General features: G+C 40.5%; 2 protein-coding genes and 1 long non-coding RNA gene across 6 annotated transcripts in view; 2 read left to right on the forward strand and 1 right to left on the reverse strand.

Moving 5' to 3' along the window:
- pitpnm3 (PITPNM family member 3) overlaps positions 1-13,312 on the forward strand; it is a 104,515-nt gene extending 91,203 nt beyond the window's left edge. For 3 of the 4 annotated variants that reach the window (XM_075473171.1, XM_075473174.1, XM_075473173.1), the window contains exons 14-21: positions 4,797-4,913; positions 4,996-5,144; positions 5,324-5,473; positions 7,413-7,596; positions 7,802-7,930; positions 8,092-8,478; positions 9,381-9,507; positions 10,175-13,312. In XM_075473171.1, the coding sequence (XP_075329286.1) occupies positions 4,797-4,913; positions 4,996-5,144; positions 5,324-5,473; positions 7,413-7,596; positions 7,802-7,930; positions 8,092-8,409 (1,047 nt within the window). In that variant the 3' untranslated portion in view covers positions 8,410-8,478; positions 9,381-9,507; positions 10,175-13,312. The remainder of the gene's footprint in view (positions 1-4,796; positions 4,914-4,995; positions 5,145-5,323; positions 5,474-7,412; positions 7,597-7,801; positions 7,931-8,091; positions 8,479-9,380; positions 9,508-10,174) is intronic. The other variant, XM_075473172.1, reaches the window with a different exon arrangement.
- Positions 13,313-15,593: 2,281 nt separating this feature from the next.
- Positions 15,594-18,502, reverse strand: LOC142388795 (uncharacterized). The gene is made up of 3 exons (XR_012770329.1): positions 18,377-18,502; positions 17,599-17,644; positions 15,594-17,464 (listed from the first exon to the last, which is right to left on the reverse strand). It is a non-coding gene; the product is annotated as an uncharacterized LOC142388795 (long non-coding RNA).
- A 563-nt stretch (positions 18,503-19,065) lies between these two features.
- LOC142389042 (multidrug and toxin extrusion protein 1-like) lies at positions 19,066-25,003 on the forward strand. The gene is made up of 18 exons (XM_075474594.1): positions 19,066-19,099; positions 20,317-20,426; positions 20,693-20,794; positions 21,050-21,118; positions 21,243-21,391; positions 21,640-21,682; positions 21,796-21,840; positions 21,960-22,057; positions 22,146-22,243; positions 22,354-22,467; positions 22,592-22,659; positions 22,830-22,938; positions 23,637-23,712; positions 23,799-23,868; positions 24,026-24,158; positions 24,295-24,389; positions 24,441-24,584; positions 24,703-25,003. The coding sequence occupies exons 1-18, from the start codon at positions 19,066-19,068 to the stop codon at positions 24,985-24,987; spliced, it is 1,842 nt and encodes a 613-aa protein (XP_075330709.1). The 3' UTR covers positions 24,988-25,003.
- The last annotated feature ends 735 nt before the right edge of the window (positions 25,004-25,738 follow it).

The raw sequence follows: 25,738 nt of genomic DNA on the forward strand, positions 1-25,738 counted from the left end.
AATTGTCATCCTGGTTGTTAATTTTGATCAAACTGCATTACTTCTGATCTTTTTGTTGTATTTATTGTAAAAAAAAAAACATGACCTTGATTTGACTTGTATGTCCCAGAAAAATGTATAAAATCAGACTACTGCGAGACTGGTGGAGGCCACAGTATGTCTTCAGCCATGTCAGCTGATATGGCCAACGAAAAGATTGTGCTGGTATCCGATGGGGCCAACATGGGAGGCACCTGAGGTTAGGAAGTAGATACAACTGCAAATAGAAGCCAATTAGAAAATACCTTGTACCAGTTATCCATAGAAAAAATAAGCGTGTGGACACTTCTTTTCATTTCCTGACCGCACTCATAAACAGGTCCTGGAAGATTGCTTTGTAGGTTCGATGATCCTCTGCTCGTTAGACAGTCATTTAGCAAATAAAGGGTACTTTCTCAGGGCCTGTGTAAGTTGAACCAGCCCTTTGTGATTATATTGTGCTTTAATATAAGAAGTTACAAATATATTGCCTGAGTTATGTGAGGATGCTTCCTATTAATACAAAATCTAACATTTTTGATTTGAGGGGTAAAATTGAAACTAGGAGTTGATTAGTAGATCATAATAGTTGATTTCTGAATTGATGATATTCAAACTATTCCCAACCCTAGTGGCACCTCATGTAAATAACCCAGAAATCATCTGGCTCAGTTACAGCTTTGCTTTAGCTCAGTGAGGCTGCTAAATAGCTTATGAAGGTAAATAACTGACAGGATGGGACTGAAAAGTCAATATTTGCTAGCTCAATTAAACTATCCATCCATCCATCCATCATCTTCCGCTGGTCCGGGGATCGGGTCGCGGGGGCACCAGCTTGAGCAAAGAGACCCAGACGTCCCTGTCCCCGGCCACTTCCTCCAGCTCTTCTGGGGGGACCCCGAGGCGTTCCCAGGCCAGCCGAGAAACATAGTCTCTCCAACGTGTCCAAATTCTGTCCATAAAAATTATGAACAGAATCGGAAAAGGGCAGCCCTGACGGAGTCCAACCCTCACAGGAAACATGTCCGACTTACTGCCGGCAATGCGGACCAAACTCTGACACCGGTCATACAGAGACCGAACAGCCCATATCAAGGAGTCCGGCACTCCATACTCCCGGAGCACCCCCCACAAGAATCCCCGAGGGACACGGTCGAACGCCTTCTCCAAGTCCACAAAACACATGTAGACCGGTTTGGCGAACTCCCATGCTCCCTCCAGGATCCTGCGGAGGGTATAGAGCTGGTCCACTGTTCCACGGCCAGGACGAAAACCACACTGCACCTCCTGAATCCGAGATTCGACTATCCATCGGATCCTCCTCTCCAGTACCCCCGAATAGACCTTACCAGGGAGGCTGAGGAGTGTGATCCCCCTATAGTTGGAACACACCCTCCGGTCCCCCTTTTTAAAGAGGGGGACCACCACCCCGATCTGCAAGTCCAGAGGCACTGCCCCCGATGTCCACGCGATGCTGCAGAGGCGTGTCAACCAAGACAGCCCCACAACATCCAGAGCCTTGAGGAACTCAGGACGGACCTCATCCACCCCCGGGGCCTTGCCACCGAGGAGTTTTTTGACCACCTCGGCGACCTCAGCCCCAGAGATGGGAGGTCCCACGTCCGAGCTCCCCAACTCTGCTTCCTCATCGGAAGGCGTGTCAGTAGGATCAATGTCCCCCACCTCCCCCGAGACATGGTTGAAGATCTGCCGGAGGTGGGAGTTGAAACTCCTCCTTACAGGGGATTCCGCCAGCCGTTCCCAACAGACCCTCACAATACGTTTGGGCCTGCCAGGTCTGACCGGCTTCCTCCCCCACCAGCGGAGCCAACTCACCACCAGGTGGTGATCAGTTGACAGCTCCGCCCCTCTCTTCACCCGAGTGTCCAGGACATACGGCCGCAAGTCCGACGATACAACCACAAAGTCGATCATCGAGCTGCGGCCTAGGGTGTCCACTCTCCAGTGCCTCCTCCAGGGACTCCAAAAAGGGTGGGTACTCTGAACTGCCGTTTGGTGCATAGGCACAAACAACAGTCAGGACCCGTCCCCCCACCCTAAGGTGGGGGAGGCTACCCTCTCATCTACCGGGGTGAACCCCAATGTACAGGTGCACAGCCGGGGGCCAATAAGTATGCACACACCTGCTCTACGCCTCTCACCGCGGGCAACTCCAGAGTGGAAGAGAGTCCAACCCCTCTCGAGGAGGCTGGTTCCGGAGCCCAAGCCATGCGTCGAGGTGAGTCCGACTATATCTAGCCGGAACCGCTCAGCCTCGCGCACCAGCTCAGGCTCCTTCCCCAGCAGAGAGGTGACGTTCCACGTCCCAAGAGCCAGCTTCAGTAGCCGAGGATCAGACCGCCAAGGTCCCCGCCTTCGGCTGCAGCCCAGCTCACACTGCACCTGACCCCTATGGCCCCTCCCACGGGTGGTGAGCCTGTCGGAAGGGGGATCCGTGTCATTTCTTCGGGCTGTGCCCGACCGAGCCCCACGGGCACAGACCCGGCCACCAGGCGCTCGCCGGCGGGCCCCACCCCTGGGCCTGGCTCCAGGGGGAGGCCCCGGTGACCCGCGTCCGGGCAAGGGAACACGGTGTCCAAACATAGTGTTCATCATAGGGGTTTTGTGTTTCAGTTAAACTAGCCACTCACAAATTTAGACTGTATACATGTATTGCCATTCCTGCTAATTTGGTAATGGAAAAAAAAGAAGCTTTTTTTAGGGTGAGCAACTTTATTTGTCATTTCCCTTACCAGCGTGTTTACCATGAAGGTTGTGATATGAGCAATCTCCATATTAAGGGGTGCCTGGTTTGTCTGTAGAGATGTGAACATTGGCTGGATTTTCATTCATATCCAGTGTGTCGTTCATAGTGTTAGTGACCAGCTGGTCCAGTGGGTTGCTAGAATTGGTCCAAATTACCACCTACAATACACCTACAATTGGAATGAATAGTTTCCTTCTCATTTCCCACAGCTGTCAGTCAAGCTCGTTGTTCAGATCAGTAGCTGACTTTGGCAAGAATAAAGCCTCTGCTGGCATACTACTTTTTTTCTTTTAGCATGGCCTTATAATCATAAATTCAAATCTATAGAATGACAACTGAAAATTCAGTAAGTCTTAAAGCTGCGTGCTTAAAAAAAAGCATGTGTGTTGAGTAAAATAGTTCATGTTAAAGTGAAGGCTCATATTATGCTATTTTGAAATATTGCTGAATGCAGCCATTTTAAAGGAGATTTTAGGATTAGGGTTTTTGGCTGGTGGCTCATTTTCAGACATAAACCGGACAAGGAAGCTTCAAATGGGGTTAACATGCTTTTCTGTAATGTTCCTCAGTGCACACTTTTGAGGTACATGGTTGTTCTTTAAATTCTGAGAAATAAAAGATGGGAAAACTTTAGATGATTACCCTCTCACTGACTGTTTGTCACAGGCTTGTAATGACAAGTCATTCAAGGACAAGTGCTTTTAATGGAGTCTTGTGAGAGCTCAAGCAGACACAAGGGTGTCACTTCAGGTACCCTGAAAAACTGTGTACAAGTGCACTGGAGATAACTGGTTCTGTGTTGAAGGTTTGCTCTGACTACTCCAGTTTGTGTACATTTAATTGATTTGCAAAAACTATCATCATTCTGTGTTTTGTGCAACTCAGTTGTAATGATTCTCTATTTACTCATGATGATAAAAATATTCTAGCATATCTGACAGATTTCTTTTGTACATTTTAGGATGTGAGGAATATATAAGGGCTTGCCAATGTTAAATTGCAGTAATTTAAATAAGTATAGACTAAACACACTGTAACGAGGCAAGACAGATTTGTTTAATGTGAAATTCTTCCATTTTAATGAGGTGAATGTGATGTGTGTTCACCAATTATAACCTATAAGAATAAGCACAATTTTCCCTCTATTAGTTGCCTGCTAATTGCAAATGGGAAAACTCAGTTCAACAACCTTTGTCTGACAGAAAGTTCAGGTTCTTTGATATCAAAAGGAAGTTTGTAAAAAGCCAGTTGTCCAAAAAAACCTTTCAGGTGCCCTGCATGGTATTGTAGCTGTCCAATTAATTGTCATTGTAAGTGATCCTGTAAATATTTCAGCATGCTGTCCTAAACTGTGCTATATTGTGGTCATTCACTGATTGTTAGCTTTGAAATATTGATCATATCTTCTCTTTATCATCTTTAATTACATGGCATGTGGAAAATTTCAGTCTACGGTTTGAGTACAAGAGAGGGAATTTAATTCTTGATGTTAAAATAACGTGTAAAAAAACAATCTAAACTATTGATCTCTATCTGTGATAGCTAAGATTTACTTCAGAGCATCGCAAATCACCACTCTTGGTTTGGGAACCGTGGCCCAGCTGGTAGAGTGGTTGTGTTCCAATGTAAATGTTGGCAATTTGATCCCCATTGCATCCACCTGTCAAAGTGTTCTTGGGCATGACACTGAACCCCACTTTGCTCCACATACAATCAGAGAATGATTGTAGAAAAACAGTGCTGCATACTGTATATAGACTGCTTATATATGGTATGAAGCGCTGTATGAGTGAATGATAAGCACATGTAAAGTATTTAAAAGGTGCTATATACTGTAAGTGTGGACCATTTACAACAAAACACAGAAAAAGAACGTTTGATAGCCGAGCAACATTTATCAAGACAAGTGATAAGTGATCATAAGTGCTGGTGGGTTTTGCATCTCAGGGCTTCTGGACCATGATAGTGTCCTGAATAACCATTGCTGTGCTCCTTCTTGTCATGAATGTAGAATGTCACGGCCAACCACCGAGTGAATGATGTCATTGCCACTGAGGATGGACCCCAGACTCTGGTCGGTCGCTTCATGTATGGCCCCTTGGACATGGTCACGTTAACTGGAGAAAAGGTGAAAAGCAGCAACATTATTCCATCACCACTACAGACTAAAGCTTATGTTAATCTCTACTTGTTACCCACCCTTCTCTCAGGTCGACATCCTGCTGATGACACAGCCTCAGTCCGGTCGCTGGGTGCACTTTGACACAGAGGTGACCAACAGCAGTGGTAGAGTCACGTACACCGTACCCAAGAGCAAGAAGCTTGGCCTGGGAGTCTATCCAATTAAGATGATGGTCAAGTAAGCCACTATTTAGCAGACTGTTGCATTCACAAATGAGATGTAGCAATGCAGAGAAAAAGAGTGGCAAAATGTTCTGTAAGAATGTGTGAGCTTCTAGCTAAAGAGTACAGAGTAACAACCATGTGCAGTTGGTACATTTTCTTGTTGTCACATAATTTCTCTCCTTTTAACGCAAGGGGGGATCAATCCAGTGCGGAGGCCTACTTGACTGTGTTGCCACGGGGCATGGAGTGTGTGGTCTTCAGTATCGATGGATCTTTTGCTGCTAGCGTTTCCATCATGGGCAGTGACCCCAAGGTCCGCCCTGGAGCTGTTGATGTTGTCAGGTAACTGTTTGCAGGCTCTGAATGTGCTTGTGTGTGGCAATGAGATTAATAAAATGTGCAAATGTTTTTAGACTAGTGTGATCAGCACAACTAAGAAGATCATATTCCATTCAGAAATGGTCATTAAATGTACTAAAAGTATGTATCAAAGATTTTTAGAACAACTATTGTTTTTAGTAAAATACAATGTTTTTTTCTCATTCACAGTCAAAAAGGGAGTACAGTTTTAGCAAATTATTTAATTCTCATTTTCTACTTCAGAGCTGACTAGTTTTTTTGTATTCAGTCATTGGGGTTACATGGCACTGAAAGGATCGGATTATTGGCTAAATTACAATAAGACTGAGCTGCTCCTTATTTGAGCAAGGCTAATTATCCTTGGATATATGGCGGTGAATGAATCGAATCATAGGCACAAAGCATGTCATACTCCGATACGATAGGTGGCGCTGTACCCATTTCAACTATTGCTAATAGAGCTACTTCCGGTTGACCACTTCACCACCACCAACAGCAACAACAAACTCAGGTTTTCGAGAAAATGGCGAACGAAGAGCAAGAAGAAGCTACGTGATGCACAACGACACATTCTCCATCGCGTTGTTTGTTTCTTTCCGACGGCGGCGACAACAACAGTAATATCGTCTCTTCCGACTTTCGGTTCATGATCCTGGGAAAAAATCTCAAGCATGCGCAGAACGCTAAGTCTAATTCACCACGTGCTTCACCGTCTACAAGCACGTTTAATTTGACTTTCAACCAAGTTATCTCGGGGTCTTAATCCAATCGCGAGTAATCCGATCCAATCCAATTTATTGTCCCATTAAGGTTTATACATGAACTTAATAACTCAGTTTTATTGTAATCTAGCCAATATTCTGATCCTTTCAGTGCCATGTAACCCCACTGAGTGACAAAGAGTGGCAGAACATTTTTAAATAGTATGGTGTTATAAATGGACATAGTTCAAACCTCTAAAAGGCCACAGCAAGATAACTTTTTTCCTTCTTTTGTTACCATTCAGAACTTTCACATTTCCTCTGACCCATGAATGAGGAATGAGCATTGTTCCGAGTACATTAGCATGCGCAGTGGTGACAGTAATCAGTGTTGGTGCACCCTCAACTGTGTCTATCAGGCACAAAGCTGTGCAAATGCATTTTGAAAGAAAGCTACAGGAGTGAGTTCAGCAGTTCTCTCACTGAATGCTGCTGAGAAGTAGTGTATCTGATCTTGGGTTGACTCAGCTGCCACAGTGGGACTTTGGCTGCGTTGTTAAGATTGTGGCTCTGAAACATTGCCTTTTAATGGTTGTAACACTGTCTGCATATAGTAGATGTAAATGTGAACTCCTGTGGGGTGTTTTTCACATATCTGAACAGAAATACGGCAGGTTCAAATACAGCTGGACTTATCTATAGAAGCATTGATTAAACCACCGACGTTGTCAGAGCCATGTAGAGCAGCAGCACCAGCAGCTTGGTTGTGTTGTAAGTCTGCCTTTTAAAATAAGGGATGTATCAAATTAATCTCTTCTTTCCGAACAGCGACTTTTTTTCACTGACACTTAATTATGACTGGACTGGATTAACACACCATGGTCATTTGTGAGGAAGCGTGATTGTATTTGCAGGTTATACAAAAGCTGCCCTCCAAAAAATCTTCACCATAACCTTTGGAGGGCTACTTATTTTTGTGAGTTATCCTCTTGATTTATGTTTTGACTGAGAAATTGTAATTTGTGCATTATAATTCAAATATCCACTTATTTTTTGTGCTCATTGCCTCATTGATGACAGGAAAATTGAGTGAACAGAAGACACACAAACTATGAAAAGTGGATTTTTAAACCTTTACCAAGGCCCCCTCCATAAAAATTGCCGAAACTGGTCAAAGTGAATCACTTTGTGTGTGTTTGATGTTATGTATTCACCTGCAGGCATTGGCAGGATCTTGGGTATCTTATCATCTACATCACAGGCCGCCCTGATATGCAGAAGCAGCGTGTGGTATCATGGCTCTCGCAGCACAATTTCCCCCACGGAATGATCTTCTTTTCTGAAGGCCTGGTTCATGATCCCCTGCGACAGAAGACCATCTTCCTCCGACACCTCATTCAGGAGGTACACCTCTGAGATAAACTATCGCTCTGACATTCCCTGGGCACTTAATCTTTCCTCTGCAGCACGTGATACATTTTGTTCCGTGCCCTAAAGTGAGCCCTGTGTATCTCTCATTAGTCTTGCGTGGAGCGTTGCAGCCTTGGGTTATGTTGCATTGAAATGCTGAATATAATATCTCTGACTGATTATTTTTTTCTCTCAACAGTGCCATATTAAAATCAACTCTGCTTATGGCTCCATGAAGGACATATCTGTTTACAACATGCTAGGCCTCAGCTCTTCACAGATTTATATTGTTGGCAGACCTTCAAAGAAGTACCAAAATCAGTGCCAGGTAATTCAGCTTTCATTTGTTTCTTTAAGTGTTTCCTCAGTAGCATTTCTTGTTTTTATCACCCAATTTAACTTCAAGGTTTGAGGTTTTCCTCATTGACTTTCATCGTCTTACGTCTCTCTGTCTGACTTGCCTACCCTTTCTCTTTGCTGTTTGTATAGTTTCTGAGCGAAGGTTACGCAGCACACCTATCCACACTTCAGTTTGGGCACAGAGCCAGACCTAAGAAATCCTCTTCGGTTCGTATGGTCTTAAGAAAAGGTTCATTTGGTCTCTCAGCAAAGCCTGACTTCCTGTGCAAACGCACCCACCTGCGTAGGACCATGTCGGTCCAACAGCCCGACCCACCGTGCACGCCGAACCCCAAGCCTGAGCGAGCCCAGAGTCAGCCAGAGTCTGATAAGGACCATGGTGGAGGAGGAGGTGGACAAGGGGCTTGGGGGCGGGCCTCCATGCATCGTGGAGACACAACTCCCTGACATCAAGAAAAAGATAGACAAGTTGCAGGAGGACAGAGGAGTTGGAGAATAAGTGGGTTTGGGTCTAAGGTAATGTGTTATTCTTTGATTGTGGGACATTTCACAAATGGTTTCAGATTATAACAATTTCTGACTTACTCCTACTCTAGGCCAATGTTCGTATTACTAAAAACCACATATTACCAATCTTTTCAACTTATGCACAAAGTTCTTCACCAACTTAGTTAAAGATTCCTCTAAATACATACAGCTTTAAATAACAGGACATGCACTATTTCAAATTCCAAAAATGGAGTAGTAAATAAGGCACAATATTTAGTCTTAACTACTGTTTGGTTTTGTAAACTTGGGGAAATCATATAAAGTTATGAATTTCAATTTTAATGATTGCAAGATAGGTTGCTCTGACTTCTAATTCCAGTTTTTGTGGGCTCCCACAGTACACAACAAATAGAGCTATTGTACCACAACCCCTGAATTTTTTGAATATGTAACAATGAACCAGAAGTTATATATAGAATTTACAGACCAAGCTATTACACTGTATAAAGCTAACATCTTTATCCTGTTGTTTTAAGTGTGTACTTCTTCAACCAGCTTATGACCAGACATCAGTTTAAAAACATGTTTGTTGTTTCACTTTGAAATTTCACTTTGAAAATTCACAGACACTAATCAGCCACAACATTAAAACCACACACAGTAAAAGGAATGTAGACAGTAAAAACTGCTCATCTTGTTACAATGCAGTGCTCTGCTTGGAAAACCTGCATTCTGGCATTCACACAGATGTTGCTTTGACACTTGCCACCTACCTAAACATTCTTGCAGACCAGTCACATCATCCACATGGCAACAGCACTCCTCTATAGTTACAGCCCCAATGCACAGGACAGCAGTGGGCCCCCACTAAAACTGCTTCAAAGGACATGACAAAGAGTCTTACTTGTATATCCTGCATTCATCTGCAGGAAGTAAGCCGCATCAGAGAGACCCCACAACCCACAGGGGCCAAAGGATCAGACACTTCAAGATACCTTCACATGTTCTTTGTCCACACTGGTCAGAGCACAAGGAGGACCTACTTAGTATTATTAGGCAGGTGGTTTTGACATTATGGCTGATAGATGTACTGTTAGAATAACAACATTAAACATGTATGTAAAATTAATACATCATGAGTGGATAATGAGTCTTTTCACCCATTACTTCACAGCATTATCTGCTTAGCCTTTGAGAACTGGAAGCTTTAAAAAGCTCTGATGTAAACACAGATTGATTTGGCTCACTACAGCTGAGTTCCAGCAAAGTCTGATATCTGATACATTGCAGTGACAGAGGCATTATTATTTTTATAGACAGATAACTAAGAGCACATAAGAAAAAAAAAGGCTGAAAGAACAGACATGGATAATTACTGAAGCAAAGATGAAAAGTAGCAAATAAGATTATTTTTTTCTCAATATTTAATATTCCTGTGGCAAGAAAAACTGATGCTATTATTAGCACATGTTCCCTAGCAGAACTGAATGCAAATTTGCCTATCATAATAAATATGCAACTGCAATGTTCTCCAGTGCCTAAAACCCACTCTTTTACAGATCTGGAAATATTTTCTGGACAAATATGAATTATGAAAATTGGAGCCGTGGCATCTTGAGATTTTGCTGAAACAAATACACAAATATGGACTTTGAAACACTATCATTGTGTTAACTTTTCCTTAAATCTGAGACTTAACTGTTTTTTTTCTCTCGTTTCACAGAGGCATGTTTACCGTAGATTGTGCATTGGACTCAGCTTTACCTTCTGCTTGGCCCTCCACACTTTGTGGACCTTTTCCCGATCTGCTCTGTGGAGGAAATTTGAAACAGCTGTAAAGGATAGCAGCATTTGTTTGCAAATGCCTGTGTCAAGCTCAAAATTATTCTAAATGTAAAACCAGAAGAATGTACTTAGGATCACAAACTTGTACACATGCTGTATTTATGTGCACTCACGTGCTCCAGAGTTTGGAGAACAAGCTGATGGCGCTGACTTTGAAGCTTTGGACACTTTGCTTCAGCCTAGGCAGCAGATTACCAGATGCTGCACAACACTTTGGTCCCCTTCACACTGCTGTGCTGACAGGCGGTCAACTCTCTACTGATGTAAATACTCAGCGCACACCACACCTCCGTGGGCCTCTGGACACAGAAGCACTGTGACATTTTGGTTCAGTCTCCCCATGAACCCTGCAGCCCGGAACCCTGAAGCATCCAACCTCTGCGTTAATTTCACTCCCACTGTTTGATGTTTCCCCTGAGCTCTGGTTGGCTTACTATTCTCCCTCCGACCCCCACTTCCCTCCTCTCAAGAAGTCAGGCAGAACATGACTTTTGACAGCCCACCTCAGTGCTGGTCTGCAGTTGTTGAAGGGCTGTGGCATGCACAGCTCAGCTTCCTGCGGTCATATTTGCACTACACAGCTGCAGCTCCGAAAACAGACTTGCATTTATTGCATTTGTAATTTTAGTTTTTCTGGCCAGTTGTGCATAGCAGGGGCGATTTTAGGATCTGGTCTTTAGGGGTGCCCAGCCCCCAGTGCTCACAGAGGCGCATTATTTCTCACTAATTGAGGCGAACTAGTACATTTATACATTTTGGAGCCGTATTAGTTTTGCTTTGAGTAGTGTTTTCCCCTACAACATTCAATTTTGACCTCTTCATTTCAAAAGACTGTGGCTTGACAGGGATAACAGAGAGCCTGAGACAAATATTGAAGATAACTCAACATTTATTTTGGGAGTAAAGAGTTAAAACAAAAATAAATGCTAGAAAATAAATAAAATGGTCACTAAAATAATGCATCCTTGAGCAAAAAAAATGTGTTTTTGCATAATATAATATTTTAAAAATGTGCTGAGCCAGGGGGTGCCGAGCTATCTCACGGTGGTGACTTGGCACCACTAAAAATACCCTAGCCTCGCCCCTGGTGCATAGCCACTGCTTGTTGGTCACTGCAACGTCTGAATAAAACACAATTCTTGGGAAGGAAAAAAACAAAATGTTGACAGATTGATAATCATATGAAAACCAACCATTGTTTTCCCACATGATTACGACAGTGTTACTAGCCTCACTGGCAGCATTAGTTTAGTGGCTTAGTAGTTAAGTAGCTTTGTACAATAGACTCTGTGCCAGTTGCACTGAAACTAATAGATTTGTGCTGAAATCTGAAACTGTCGTGCACTTGAAGTTGAATCAAGTCTTACATAGTCATGTTTGAAAATTTGTGCAAGTCGGGCATATTTTTCTATCAAGAAATACTGTAAATAGAAATATTTTCAATGTATGTTTTTGGACCTTTTGTTTATTTTGTTCAGGAATTGATTTTTGCCTTAAATTGTATTTGATGTTGTGCAGAGAATCAAAATGATTTGTTTGACCAAAGCATTGAGTGTTACCATCAGTTATGACAAAGTGCATTCCATGTTGTTGATATTTGACCTGTTCTAGACTCTCCTTAAGTGCGTGCTAGTGTGTGTGTGTGTACAGTTGTTTTTACAGAGAACATGGGGATAGCTATGATGAGTAAATGCATCTGCAGAGGAATTAAAGGACACTAGGAGGCCAGTGTTGACATATCAGCATGTTCTCACTGCAGCTCACTACTGCCGGTTTTTCAGAACAGAGCATGTATTTTTATAGCGCTGGATTGAAGCAGTTTGTCAGAGGATTACTCGCTCAAGGTTTTTATACCTGCCATGAAAGAAAAGGGGTTTATGAGTTCTTAGGATGTCTTGCTTTAAGTGAAAAGCTGCATAGAGAGTGGAACGTGCAATCCAGGAGGGAGCTATATTTAACAAATTTCTTTTACCTCCTGAACCCTCTATGTGGTCCAGTAACTAGCTATTTAATTACTCATAAGTACGTATGATTCCCTGATGTGCCACCCCTGTAATTTCAGTGCAGCAGTTAGCTTTCCTTGATATAGTATAACATTGTAAAACAATACTTAACTCAATTTTGTTTTGCGTTTAGACAGTTAAAACTGAAACATTGTTATCAAAGCAACCAAATGATCATTCAGTGTCCCCACATTAATTAAAGAGACCATACTAGTCTGTACAATACATGCTACATAATTTTATGCCAATATGACACACTGAAGGAGTTTAATATTTATTATTGGGAGTATTTTCTTATAAAAAAGTTAGTAAATGGCAAATAACATCTAATGGTTAATTGTCGTGTGCATGCTAATTAGTTGATATTGTTCTGTATTGGCTATCAATTGTCATGTGTGTGATACTCTTAACAAGTATTTATGTATACATAATAATTCACGGAGATACTGTCAGCTGTTGGAGTATGTGGAGATTTTTTTTTTTTTTTTTTTAGTTTTTAAAAGTTTAAATATTCCCTAAATTAACATGAGACAGGACATATTTGTGATGTAACCATGCCTTAACCTCAAATGTTCACTTATGTAGTGGAGAAGTTACAAATGGTTTAAATTATTTTATTTTACTATTACAGATAAAAAATATAAATAATATCGTCTGACTAGATGGGAAAAAATACAAAAAACATCCATATACATCATATAATGTTGTACTGGTGTTAATCTTTCTAATCTCTTATCAAGTACCAACTGATATAGTCAAATTAGTTGTATTCAAACATCATGAATTAACTATTGGGAAACTGAGCTAATTTGCCATTTATTAACAACATATGAGTTGAGGTCTTACTTTGGTCTAAAGTTCGACTATGGCCTCTTGACTAATATGAAAAGTAGTGGGCTAAAAAGCAGCTGCATTATTGTTTTGTACAGATCTGTGAAAATGAACATGGCGTTGTGTTTATTGGACTCAGTCCACATTTCATTTAGCATAAATAAAAATATTTCACAGTTGAAGGACAGTTTTATTTATTAATTCTATCTGCTCCTTATTTCTGAAGACGGAAACTGAATCAGCTTTTTTTTTGTTTAAAGTAAAACTTATAGGCCTCACTTTAACCTTCTCTTGTCTCCATTCGCTTGTTAAACTACATTCTCTGATCATCAGCCAGTTTGTGTCAGCGCTGACAAATTACTGACATTAGGGAGACGGCCAGTTGTGTTAGCAGCCACAGTTGTGGTCCTCACTCTGTCTCACACAGTAATCACAGTAATACTTCCATTAATCAGAGAATTGCCACAAGCTGGCTGTGATTGCTGGATATCAAAGCAGTCATCCATTCACCACAGTGCGACACCCCATACTGCACAAATCTAGACCACATTGACTTTGATTGCCTGTTGAAATCTTTTTCTTTTTTTAATCTTTAGTTTTGTATGGTCGCAGATTATGTTGACTGCTTCCGAGGTCAAGAATAATCTTTCAATTCAACATTTCTGTAAGAGCTCAGAAACAAGAACCCTGTTGAAAGCTCCTTGAGGCTGCATGCCACACTTTATTTCTTTACTTTCTTTTAAAATCCAATCAATATTTGTTTAGAATTTGCAGTGAATCAGGTGGTGGTGGAAAACTGACTGGGACTAGCTTGGCAAAAAACATAGGTAACATTTCTACATGTCTGAACTGACTTAACTCGTCACATACTGTATAGTGTTAGAGGCATTTTCATTCTTCACCCAATTGAGGTTGTAGCTGTTCAAGCGATGCAGCATGTGATCAATTAAACAGCTCAGTGAATAGATTCTGAAAACATGGTTCATTTTATCAAAATTATGCACCACCTTGGTTATAGTACTGGAGACGAGGACAGCGGCCTGCCCCAGACATTTGGCATCTATAATGACTCGGAGCTGGGATTCACCAAGACATATTTAACAGCATTAGAAACAAATGTATCGCTAAAACAGGCCAGTAATTCCTCGCTTGTGGTTTCTTATACAGAGGGCCATGGTTCAACTAAAATAAACCACAATGGAAGTCCGCTACAGTGAAAGCCATGGCTTATGTCCCTTCAGAGAAACAATATCTTGAATCAAAGTAATATTTCTTTGAGGCACTCACTGCACAACAATCAAACAAGTGCTCAAGTAACAAGAAAACACAAAATCACTGCTTACATGTCTAACAACTCAGTTTGTGGACTACAGAATAAAGGTAGAACTGACAGGGTTTTTGAAGAATGGGATTATGCTTGAATAGAAATTAAAGTTAAAATTGGGGAGGACCAGTTGGAAGAGAGTAAAAACTCCTTGGAAGTACCACAAGACCTTTCATCCTTACCTTCACAGGAGCAGGCAGATCATGAGGACCAAGATTCTTGCAAATGTTTGTTCAAAACAAATTGAGAAACAGAAAAGAACATTTCAACACAGTCTTATAGATTAGATTAAGGGTTTTAAATATGCTTGAGTTTGAGTTTCTCTCTCTCCTTCTATGTTTTGTAGCTTGTCTCGTGCATGTAAAAGGCACGCAAAGGTTCAAACAGCGCTTGCCTGTGAGACTAACAGAATCCACACTCTCACACATCGAGCAATTTTCTTGCACAATACAAACAAATTCCAGGTTGTGCAGATGCTCGGTGTACAGAGGCTAAAGCGCCTCAACCCAACTGGCCCAAGTTCATGGGTGGACTTGTTTTTTTTGTTGCATGTCATTCCTCTCTCTTCCTGCTCCCACTTCATGTCAAGCATTTTTCCAAAAAAGGGCCACTAGTACCAAAGAGTCCGTAGAAAAAAAAAATCAACTTATGAAGTAGTGGTGTAAACAGCATACACAGACAGAACAGAGCAGCACTGTTTAGTAACAGCGAGGTTTTCAGACCATTCAGAAGGGAAATGAGAAATATCCACCATAAATATTTGTACATCTACTCTCTGGCAGCAGAGTTATCAGAACCTGAGGGGAAATGTGACCAATTCTTGTAGTAAGATATTGCTTGGGATATGTATCTTTTTATTACTACAGTATAGAATATTTGAATCATTTTCAGGTCACATTTTCTGAATCTTATTGAACTAATGAACCAGGGTAGAATGGGATTTTTGCTATGAACAAACATGAGGCTTTCTCAGTGTGTAGCAGGCACTGGGTGCAATCATATTTAATGTAATAATGATGCATAATCCACCCCTCCTTTCATTGAGTGTATCTTAAATAAAATGCATCAACACATTCAAAACAATGTTCAAACATTACAACTTTCTGATTCTGATAGAAATATTTATATATACACCTGAGTCAATGCAGTTTATCAACCTTATTGTAGTTAAAAAGCAACAGAACTGGATTTAATTTCACCAGTGATCTGGCAGAAGATTCAGGATGCCAGAACAGCAACAAAGAAGGCATTAAAATCAGAACATGGCGACCTCTGAACAATCTGCTGTAGCTGTTTGGAGAGTATGAAATGAGGACACACATGCATAATCCAGTTACATCAACCAGCAAACCAGACTCTGAATTCAGTTTTGGTTGACAAGAAATTCTAAAGATTTTGGAAGCCTGCTGCAGAAAAAAAACTTCTTGTCAGGGAAAAACTTCTGCTTGTAAATTAAATTTCAGAAAGCAATTATCTAAAATGCCCCCAGGAAGAGAAGGTTGGGCAAAAGAGCCACATATCACAGCTCAAAGTGGCATCAGATGTGACAGGCCGTGTCCCCTCATAGCAGAGCTCACATCTTTCACTGCTATCATTAACCAAAGTCATCAATATTTAACTGAACTTAATGGTCTGCTGGAGCTGCACAAAGACAGTAGCGGGTTAATCCTTTTTATGTTTTGAAACATTCAGTCATTTCTAGTGGGAAACCAGCTTAACAGACAGCATCCACTGCCTTTACCGAAGCAAGATGTAATTTTAAAACAGATGGTTCTAGAAAATGTAGTTAATTTAAAATCAAGATGGTGAACGTGGGCATGTTTTATTCAAGATATGTATAGTGCTGTCAGCCCAGTAGTTCATGAACACCGCATGTTTTAATTTGAGCATTGTGGAACACATGAAAGTGAATATTTAACTGAGAACCAAATGCATAAGCAGGGTTTCCTCAGGGGTATTACTTATTCAATTTCAACCAACAACCACAACAGCTCAAAGTAATTTTTAGCACATTCTTCCTTATACAACAGTATAAATTCTGGGATGCTGGAGGGCTTTCGCAAATGTACAAAGGGTACACATCCTTCCACATCTCCTTTGGATTTCGGTCAGAACATTGACTTGGCCTCTCCAAACTTTAACTTTAACCAATCTTTTTTAATGATTTAACAAGTTGTGCGCAAAGGTCTGCTGTCTTGCTGCATGAACCAGTTTCTCTTAAGCTTCAGTTGACAAACAGATGAATTGACATCTTTCGTTAGAATTCAGTGTTATAATTCAGATTTCATCCTTCTATTAATGGTGGCATACCATCCTGGTCTGCTAAATCGTGACGTTTTCACCACCATATTTCACATGGCAAGAAATTTCTTATGCTGGAAAACAATGTTTCTTTTTCTATAAAGGCGATATTTTTCATTTAAAGTTAGACTTTCACCTTTTTTTTCCAACAGCTTTTGAACTTTTTCACATGATCTTCAGCAGACTGCTGGAGCTTTTTTGGAGAGCTGTTGCCTTTGTCTGGCATTTCTGCCATGCAAATATTTGGTGATCAGTATTCTCATCATGTTAGACTCATGAAAATAAACTAAAGCTAATCTGAAATAGGTCTTAGCTGTTTAAAAGTTACGATGGTTTCCTCTGTTACATCCCAGATTATAAGTATCAATGGTTTTAAAAGACCAACAATTCTACACTGTCTGGCTCTGGAGTAGTGGAGCTGAAACTCTAAAGCGATCAAGTTCTCCCACATGCCGATAACCAAAAACTCTTGGTCAGTTTTCAGCAGCAGTTTTCTTCCAGTCGGATGATCAGTGGTTTGATCCCCAGTCCCTCTACCTGTCAAGATGTCCTTTTGGGAAGACACTGAAGCCCCACGTTGCCTCAGAAATGCTGTGTGTGAATGCTGAGAAAAAGTGCTTCACATGTATACTGGAAATAAATAAAAGGAAGCTCTCCATTGTAAATGGGTGAATGAAAAATAATATGAGCTGGGGCTTCCCATCTGCATCTGAAACAGAGGGGAAAAAAATATCATTGTGTTGTGCAAATCTAACTTTTAACATATTGAACAACTGTCTGCTTTACAGAGTCAGTTAAATCGATAGCTTTTTTTAAATTGGCAAATGCAAATATGTGATGTACCTGTAAATATTTCCATATACTGTCTGCAAAGGGACCTCAACAAAACCTTGATAAATCAAACAGATGTTTTGATGAAATCACATTTTGTCATTTATTGTTTTAGTAATCAACAGCTGTGATGACATTGTTAGAATCTTATTTTAGTTAACTTTGTTACTATGAACTGCTCTTAAAAAAGTCAGATGTAGTATGGGTGCAAGCCCCCAGGCAAATTCCCACTTTGTAGAGCAACAATCTAGTTCACCAAATTCACTTTAATAAAGAGAGATCAAATGAAAGACTGACACAAATTTATTGTGTCAATGGAGACGGTGGAGTCGCACAGTGGAAATGAGATTTAAAAAGACAGTAAAAGAGACTGATTGTCTGAGTGGAAAAGGAAGCAGGAAGACCACTGGACCAAAGCAATGATGTCGTAATTAAAGTAGAGGGTTTGATAGCGAGGGAAAGAAAGGAGTGACAGGGACCGAGTGAAAAAAAAGACCAAGTGACAAGAGTGAGGGAATTAAATGGATCAGATCTCTCTTATTGAACTTTTGCCAAAACTTCATAACATTAGGCAGAAAAAACAGCTGGGATGCACTTTTTTGAAAGCTGTCTCGACATTTTGTGTTATTTTACACGTTGTGAGCATTCTTGTGTTAAATGTGCTTCGTTCTTTATAAAGCTTTTGCAGATTGTAAAATCCGACTTAAAATAGAAACTGATTAAACACAAAATACTAACAAGTTCTACGTTTTTTCACTATTGTTGGTATGGATAATAACCATACACTCACCCTCCTTGGTGCATCATCAGATATGAGAGCCAGCAGTAGTCGATGATCTCAGCTGTCATGTTTTAAATATCGTCGCCAACAATAAGGAATGCTCAGGTCTCTTGAGAAAACGAAATGTTTGTCAGACATTTAATTAAATGAAAGCATGTACAATCAATAAGATGGAAATCATGAAAATGTAAAAGTGTACAAAGTATAAAGTCCTCTGTGCTTCCAAAAACAAAAGCAACAAGATGAACTCTGAGGTTGTGCTTCATTGTAAAATTGTCTTTAGTGTCGAAAACTGCTGTGAAAACTGTCCAGCAGCGGACTGGGCTCAGTACCAATCACACATCATCAATCTGTATGCGTCTTTTCACTGTATTCGTCCCATTAACCAGAAAAACACTAGCCTCTTCTTACTTTTGTATCAACAAACGTTTAGCTCACATTCACAGTACTTTCATTTCATTGTTTTAATGACTCGCGTTGCACAGTCAAATACTAACACATGTCCTAAAAACTCTTCATCATCCTGCATATTTGCAAATGTGGTCTTGCTCATTTTTCACTTATAGGTTTACGCGTTGTCTCATGAATACCAGACAGCATTGGTAAACAATTTGTTGTGTCGGGATAAAATTGTCTCGTGGAGACAACCGAGAGAGCAGAGAGGACAAGACTGTAGAGGAGATGAAAAAGGCAACTCCATGTGCCATAGTGCCAACTTCCTCCCTATGGCAAGTGAGCCCCTACAGGGCAACTCTACCACATTTATGCGGTGAGGTGATGAGAAACATTGTAAAGAGCTTTGAGTGCTACCAAGGTGTTATTTAATGTAAGTGCAGACCATTTTACTTTATTAAGTTGATGGCTCTATGCCTCATGGTGGTTTTCAAGGAGAGAACCAATCAGCACTATCAACTTGAGCCTTTAAAAACAATGTTTGCATTTGTCTATACATCTCCTGCTCCCTCTTATGAAATCATTCCACGTCCTTCAAAACCATAAATCTTCTGAAAGCTGACAAAAAAACAAAGTAACTTATGTACTTTCTGAGGTACTACTCTCCTTCATTCACAGGAAACCTTTTGATGAATTCTAATGTGAGAGTGCTCACAGATTTTTCTTCGTCTTTCAAGGTGGTACAGCTCTTATGTGAAAATATGTCTTATATCCATGTTACAGGAGGCATATGTGCATTGATATATGCTATCATTCACTCACAGATGGCTGGTTGAATGTTTTTCTGCCTGATAGCAGCAGAGGGGCTGCATCTCATTCTGGATGTTGCCAAAGCACAGACTGTTTAACCTTACTTCTCAGTAGTGGGACTCTAAAGCATATGACATGTTAATGTTTTATATTATTTAATGCTTTAATGAACATATGTGCCTGAAGTGCTGGATACTTATTAGACGGATCCACCTTCTTCAGAGGAAACTGGTGTAGTCATTTAAATGCAGAAGATTTTCATGAATAGTTATGACTTCACATCTTCTGCCTGTTCACATATTACATGTTACAACACAGACATAGAAAGAGGGCAGGTTGTGGTTATTTAGTATGCTTTCCACAGTGGCAGCTTTGTTTGCCATGTAACAACTCTCATGGTGACTACAATGAAATGCAAAATTAAGTCAACGGTCTATATGAGTTCAAATTAAACTGTGTTCACCAAAAATATCTAGCATTAAACTGTACTCTGTACCGTGTTATAACTACATAATAAGTTGCTTTACATAACAAGATTTTTGTTTGTGTGCTTTTGCACACAGTGTCAAAATTGAAATGCAAGGTGTGAAACTAACCCTGTGTTAATTAATAAGTAACTTTTCAAGATGTTGAAATACTTCAAACAACAAAGGTGACAACTGTCCCTGGAGAGCATCAAGCATACGTACATGGCAGAGAGGACAGTTGCTCACAAGAAAAATCTTCATTAAGATCTGGTGTTGCAGACATGGAGCAATCCAGTGACAAGCTTTTCTGCTGCAAATGGGTGCGAAACAAGGTTCCCATGGCCCACAGAGAAGAGCTGTACCACATCCTGCGGATGACAGGACCTCTGGTAAGAACTGGTGCTGTTTACACATAATTCTCTGTCTGTAAAGGGTTCTCTGGGACAAAGTTTCCGTTTGTAATAAGTTACAGGAGTAGAAGGATGTGTTTTGGATAGGTTCTGTCAACATAAGGCCATCTTTGGCAGATTTCAAACAATGGCATTGCTGAAGCTCATGTGCAAGGACACTCCAGCTTTATTGACTCTAATGCATGACTGTACTATATTACATGTAACTTGGTATCAGCTGCACCACTGTGTGTTTGTCTGTCTAGCTGCTCTCCCGTATCCTCCATTACTTGCTTCCATTCGTGGTGACAATGTTCTGCGGGCGCCTGGGAAATGAGGTGATGGCTGGCTATGGATTAGCCTCTGCAGTAAGTGCTCGTTGTCGGCATGCTTCAGACTTGTGGAGGCTCAAGTGAGAAAACGACAAGTGAAGACATAATTTTAGAACAGCTGGAAGAAGGATATTGAATATTACAACCATAAACTTACCAATACAGCCTTTTAATTTCAGAAACCTGATGAATTAATCAATATATACTCTCATGAGTCATATAGATACTAGTTACATCAGAGTTATCAAGTGTACAGCACATTCATTCAATGATGTTTTGAATTCATTTCAGACCATTAATATTACCACAGCAGCGACAGGAACTGGTCTTGGACTGGCATGTGATACTTTGGTGTCTCAGGTTTGGAAGGATCTTTATCCCATTGTTAATATTTCCTGACCCTGTGTTAAACTCACTCCACATCCCAACTATTCATTACTTTCTGTCACAAAATGATTAACACTATCCGTGTGGAGCTGTACAGACATTTGGTGGCAAGAACCTGCGGCGGGTGGGAGTGATCCTTCAGCGGAGCATCATCATCCTGCTGTTGTTCTGTCTGCCCTGCTGGGGGCTCCTCATTAATGCTCAGGCTATCCTGTTGTGTCTGGGCCAGGACCCTGAGGTGGCCAGGTAACTAAGAGTAGTTTCACTTATGCGGTGTCTCCATAATGAGTTCAGCAGCAGCAAACACCGTCCCTGCATTAAAATTAGTTCTGTCCCCTGTAGAGCTTAACATGATAAGTTAACGTTTTGTGTCACTGGTGAATTTATGAGTGCCAGTAGATATAAATTGTGACAGGTGTTATTGAACAGTATGCATTACCTTAAACAGTCATTTCCTTCTTTATTTGGATCTAAATACAGCTTCTTGCTTTCAGAATAGCCCAGCTGTATATTATAGCCTTCCTCCCTGCAGTGCCCGTAAGTTATAATCTTTATTTCCTCTTTACATGAAGTAAATAGGTTTTGAAGTCTGAAGACTACTTGCCTGCAAGGTTTCGTGTTAACAGTTTCTATGAATATCTTTCTTTTAGGCAATGTTTCTACATAGTCTTCAGGTGTCTTATCTGCAGAACCAGGTGCACTAATATCTTGTAAAAATATTCTTTTCTCATTACATTTGTTTCCTCGATTGATTTTATTAAAGTTCATAAGAGTCTACAGAACTCCTCATGTCAGGGGGGGTTTGTGTTCTCAGGGAATAATACTGCCACAAATGTACGTTGCTGCTTTGGCAAACATAGCAAACGTGGTGACGAACTACATCTTTCTTTACTGGCTGGATCTAGGTGTTGCGTAGGTGTACTCAATCATATCTCTACAACATTTTAATTCGGAATAAAATGATTACATGACCTGATGCCATGATGCGTGTGTCTTGCAGTGGATCTGCAGCAGCCAACACTCTGTCTCAGATTTACATCTGTGGTTTTCTGTTTGCTTACATTTGGTGGAAGAAGCTCCACATTAAAACATGGGGAGGTGAGGAATTGAATGTTAATTTGTCTCGCTGTATTCACATACTGTACAGAATTCTCTTAGTTCTCCGTATTATTCTTCCTGCATAAATGAGTGTCTCCCTCCCCCTGCAGGCTGGTCCGTTGAATCACTGCAGGAGTGGGGCTCTTACATGAAGCTGGCTGTCCCCAGCACATTAATGACTTGTTTTGAGTGGTGGGTTTATGAGTTTGGGGGATTCTTTGCAGGTAATTTGTAATCATGTTTTCCCCATTGACATAAAACATGTAATACAAAGTGCCACTGCTATCAAAACAGCCTTTCACGAAAGCAGCCATGCCTCTGATTTCTTCTTTTGTCTGTAATAATCAGGAATGCTGAGTGAAGATGAGCTGGCAGCCCAACATGCTGTGATAATGGTGGCTTTCATAGCCTACATGGTACTGTGTATTGACTGCTTTGCATTTTCACAACTTTCAACAAGAATCTCATAAAAAATAACTTGTAAAATGTAAATTGTAGCTATTTTTCAACTTCGACACTCTAAGCTATTTCACATCTTCCCACTTCATGTGTTTGTTTTATTTTCTTCATAACTATGAACCCTTAGTTCCCGCTTGGTATTCAAGCTGCAGCATGTGCGCGGGTTGGCAATGCTCTCGGTGCAGGAGACACTGCCAGGGCTATTCTCACCAGCAAAATTTCTCTAACTCTGGCAGGTCAGTGATGAACATGTGTTATTGTATGATCATTTAAAGTGATTTTTGTTGTTTTTTCTTTTTTTAAAGGTTGTGTGTGAAGCACTTATAAGTAGTTAATGTCTAACCTGCAGTAGACAGCTGTCAGAGCACTCTCATTTGGAGAATCAGGTAGGATTCCTATTGGGTGAGCCATGCTAATGCTGCTTGAAGTCCAATTTCTTCCACATATATATGTTCAATTGGACTAAAGCTAGCCCTGGCGCTCTGTGCATACCCCACGGTTCCTGTCGTGGTCTTTGACCCAGAGAAGAAGAAGGATTCAGTGCACGGAATTATACGAAGAAGTCGGTAACAATAGGGAACAGATGTGCAAGGGATAGGGTGCACTTCATTTGTAAAAACATAAAACATAAAGCCCAAAATACTCACAAAATGTAAAGGGGTGTAGACCTGTCTAATTTTCAATCTCCTGCTAGACATGATCGATCAGCTGGAAAATGACTGACACTAACAAGCTGAAGGGGGCATATCATGGTCTGACATGCTTCGATCAATATTTCGATCCCCCTCCTGTGGTTGTTTACTGAGAGTGGTCTAATTAAATAGCCCAGCTGAGCTGTAACTCAACATAACTGTAATATACATTTGGTAAGATAATCATTCACTTCCTCTATATTTTCTACTGTTTGACGGATATCCCAGCTCCTTTTTTTCAGGTAGCTTTGCAGTTGTTGAAGGTCTTGTACTTGGCTCGACTAAAACAGTGATTGGCTTCATCTTCACCTCTGATGAGTGAGTCTACAAATGTGCTCACATGTCTATGATGGTAATACTGTTGCCACCTACCATGATTCGTCATTATAAAACCTCATTTTCAGGAAGATCATAGGTCTGATCTCACACTTGATGAACGCTTACTGTTTCCTTCAGTTCTTTGATGGCCTTGTGGTGAGTTTTACAGTTTCTATATTCAATTTGCTATGAAATATATTTAAGAATCAGTCAAATATTTAAATGATAAAATTTCACATATTCAGAAATCACAAAAGGCCTGCCAGTGCATGGAAGTGCATACTAATAAGAGATCTGTCACTTTAAATCACAGTGTGTGTGCACCGGCATCTTTTTGGGCACAGGCAAACAGAAGATTCCAGCTGTGGCTAATTTCATTGGATACTACTGCATAGGGCTTTCACTGAGTGTGACTTTAATGTTTGTTGCAAAACTACGAGTTTTAGGTAATTATATGAAGTGTATATATTTTTTATATCCATACGCCCTTGAGAAAAATAAGCTTTGGCATAGAAATAGCAGGTTATTACAAATGAAGCGTGCTGTGCTCTTAACTGATTCATTTGTCTTTTTCTTTTGCAGGTTTTTGGCTGGGACTGCTGATTTGTGTTGTCCTGCAATCCACCTTCTACATCATTGTAATCTTCAGGCTGAACTGGGAGAGAATGACCGAGGAGGTATTCTACTGGCCAGTCTAACAGTCAGGGTCATGCAGGGCCATGCTTATTCATGTAACTTACGCATCTCATACTTCTTGCTTTCAGGCTGTAAAACGGGTTAGGAAAAAGACTCAAATGACACTATTAGGAACAGAAATCCTGTTTGACAGTGTTTGTAGCAACACTACTGGCCAGGCATCAAGCAATGGGAACGTAAGTAGCCTGTTCTTCACAATTGTTCTTTTGTTTTGTTTTTTAAATGTTATCTTACTTACGCCATCTTTAATTACTTTAAGTTGCTCTCCATATATTTTAATTTTATTCCCTCAAGTCTGCAGATGGCTACATGTCTGTTTGCGCCGAGCTTCCTGATGGAAACACAGAGACGCAGGGTGGACTTGGGGTCCAGCAGCTGAAGGTTAGACATCTCTCCACAACCCAGCTGATCCTCAGGCGAGGCGTCACTATGTTCACAGCGGTTGCTCTTCTGGCTGTGGGAACAACCGTGCACTTCCTTGTCCCATTACCTCAGACCCAGTCTGTAAACAGCAATTTTACCATGGACTGGATCAATACAACATATGCTCCTGATCAATTTTTTCCCACTGTGCAATAGTAGAGACGACATAACCATGGCAGGGTTAAATCCTTATTAGCAGTCAAGCTTGTAAAATTATATAATTTCCATATGTAATTACTTATTACCATATGTATGACTCATTGACTGCTGCAAATTTGCTGTAAAATTAGACCAATTAATTATGTAACATTAATACATCATTAATTTTTTTAATTACCACAAAACATAGCAGATGAGCTATTTGATTGAAGACTATTTCTCTGTCAGTTTTTTTCTTTTCTTCTGCATTAGTATCTTATCAACCTGTAATAAAACTTTGTTCGGACCTGTTGAAAGCTCATCTAGTCGTGTGGCAAAAAAAAAGAAAGAAAAGTTTTCTGTAGGTCTTCTGTTTTAATCAATAAATCTATGTTGTTTTGTAGTTTGAACTTCTGGATTTTTTGTACTCATCACATGTTTACCTTGTCATAAACAGAGACTTGAGGAATAATTCCCTCCATGTAATACGTTTCCTGTACAACGATTATTTAGTCTTATGTTAGAGGTGATTCAAATTTCTTTTTTACTCAATTTAACTGTCATGAGTACTGTTTTGGCAATGGCATCGGGCATATTGGCCAATTATGTTGAATTACAGTGTTAACCTCTGTTACTACAGCCAACATGTTGGATTGTTGAGTAACTGTATAAGTATATGAGAGGTTTCAAAGGGTTAAATTCTCATTGTCTCCAACAGTGTCTGTAGTTTGGTTAGCCGTTCTGTAAATGCTTTATCTTTCAAATGATA

The sequence above is a fragment of the Odontesthes bonariensis genome, chromosome 9 (assembly GCF_027942865.1).
Source record: "Odontesthes bonariensis isolate fOdoBon6 chromosome 9, fOdoBon6.hap1, whole genome shotgun sequence".
In the NCBI taxonomy this organism is placed as follows: Eukaryota; Metazoa; Chordata; class Actinopteri; order Atheriniformes; family Atherinopsidae; genus Odontesthes; species Odontesthes bonariensis.

Excerpts from the sequence above, each read along its gene's own strand:
- LOC142389042 (XM_075474594.1), top strand. The coding sequence starts at position 19,066 with ATGTGCCATAGTGCCAACTTCCTCCCTATGGCAA. Across the intron at positions 20,795-21,049 it reads GCTATGGATTAGCCTCTGCA|ACCATTAATATTACCACAGC; the intron begins GTAAGTGCTCGT and ends AATTCATTTCAG. Across the intron at positions 21,683-21,795 it reads CCTTCCTCCCTGCAGTGCCC|GCAATGTTTCTACATAGTCT; the intron begins GTAAGTTATAAT and ends TCTTTCTTTTAG.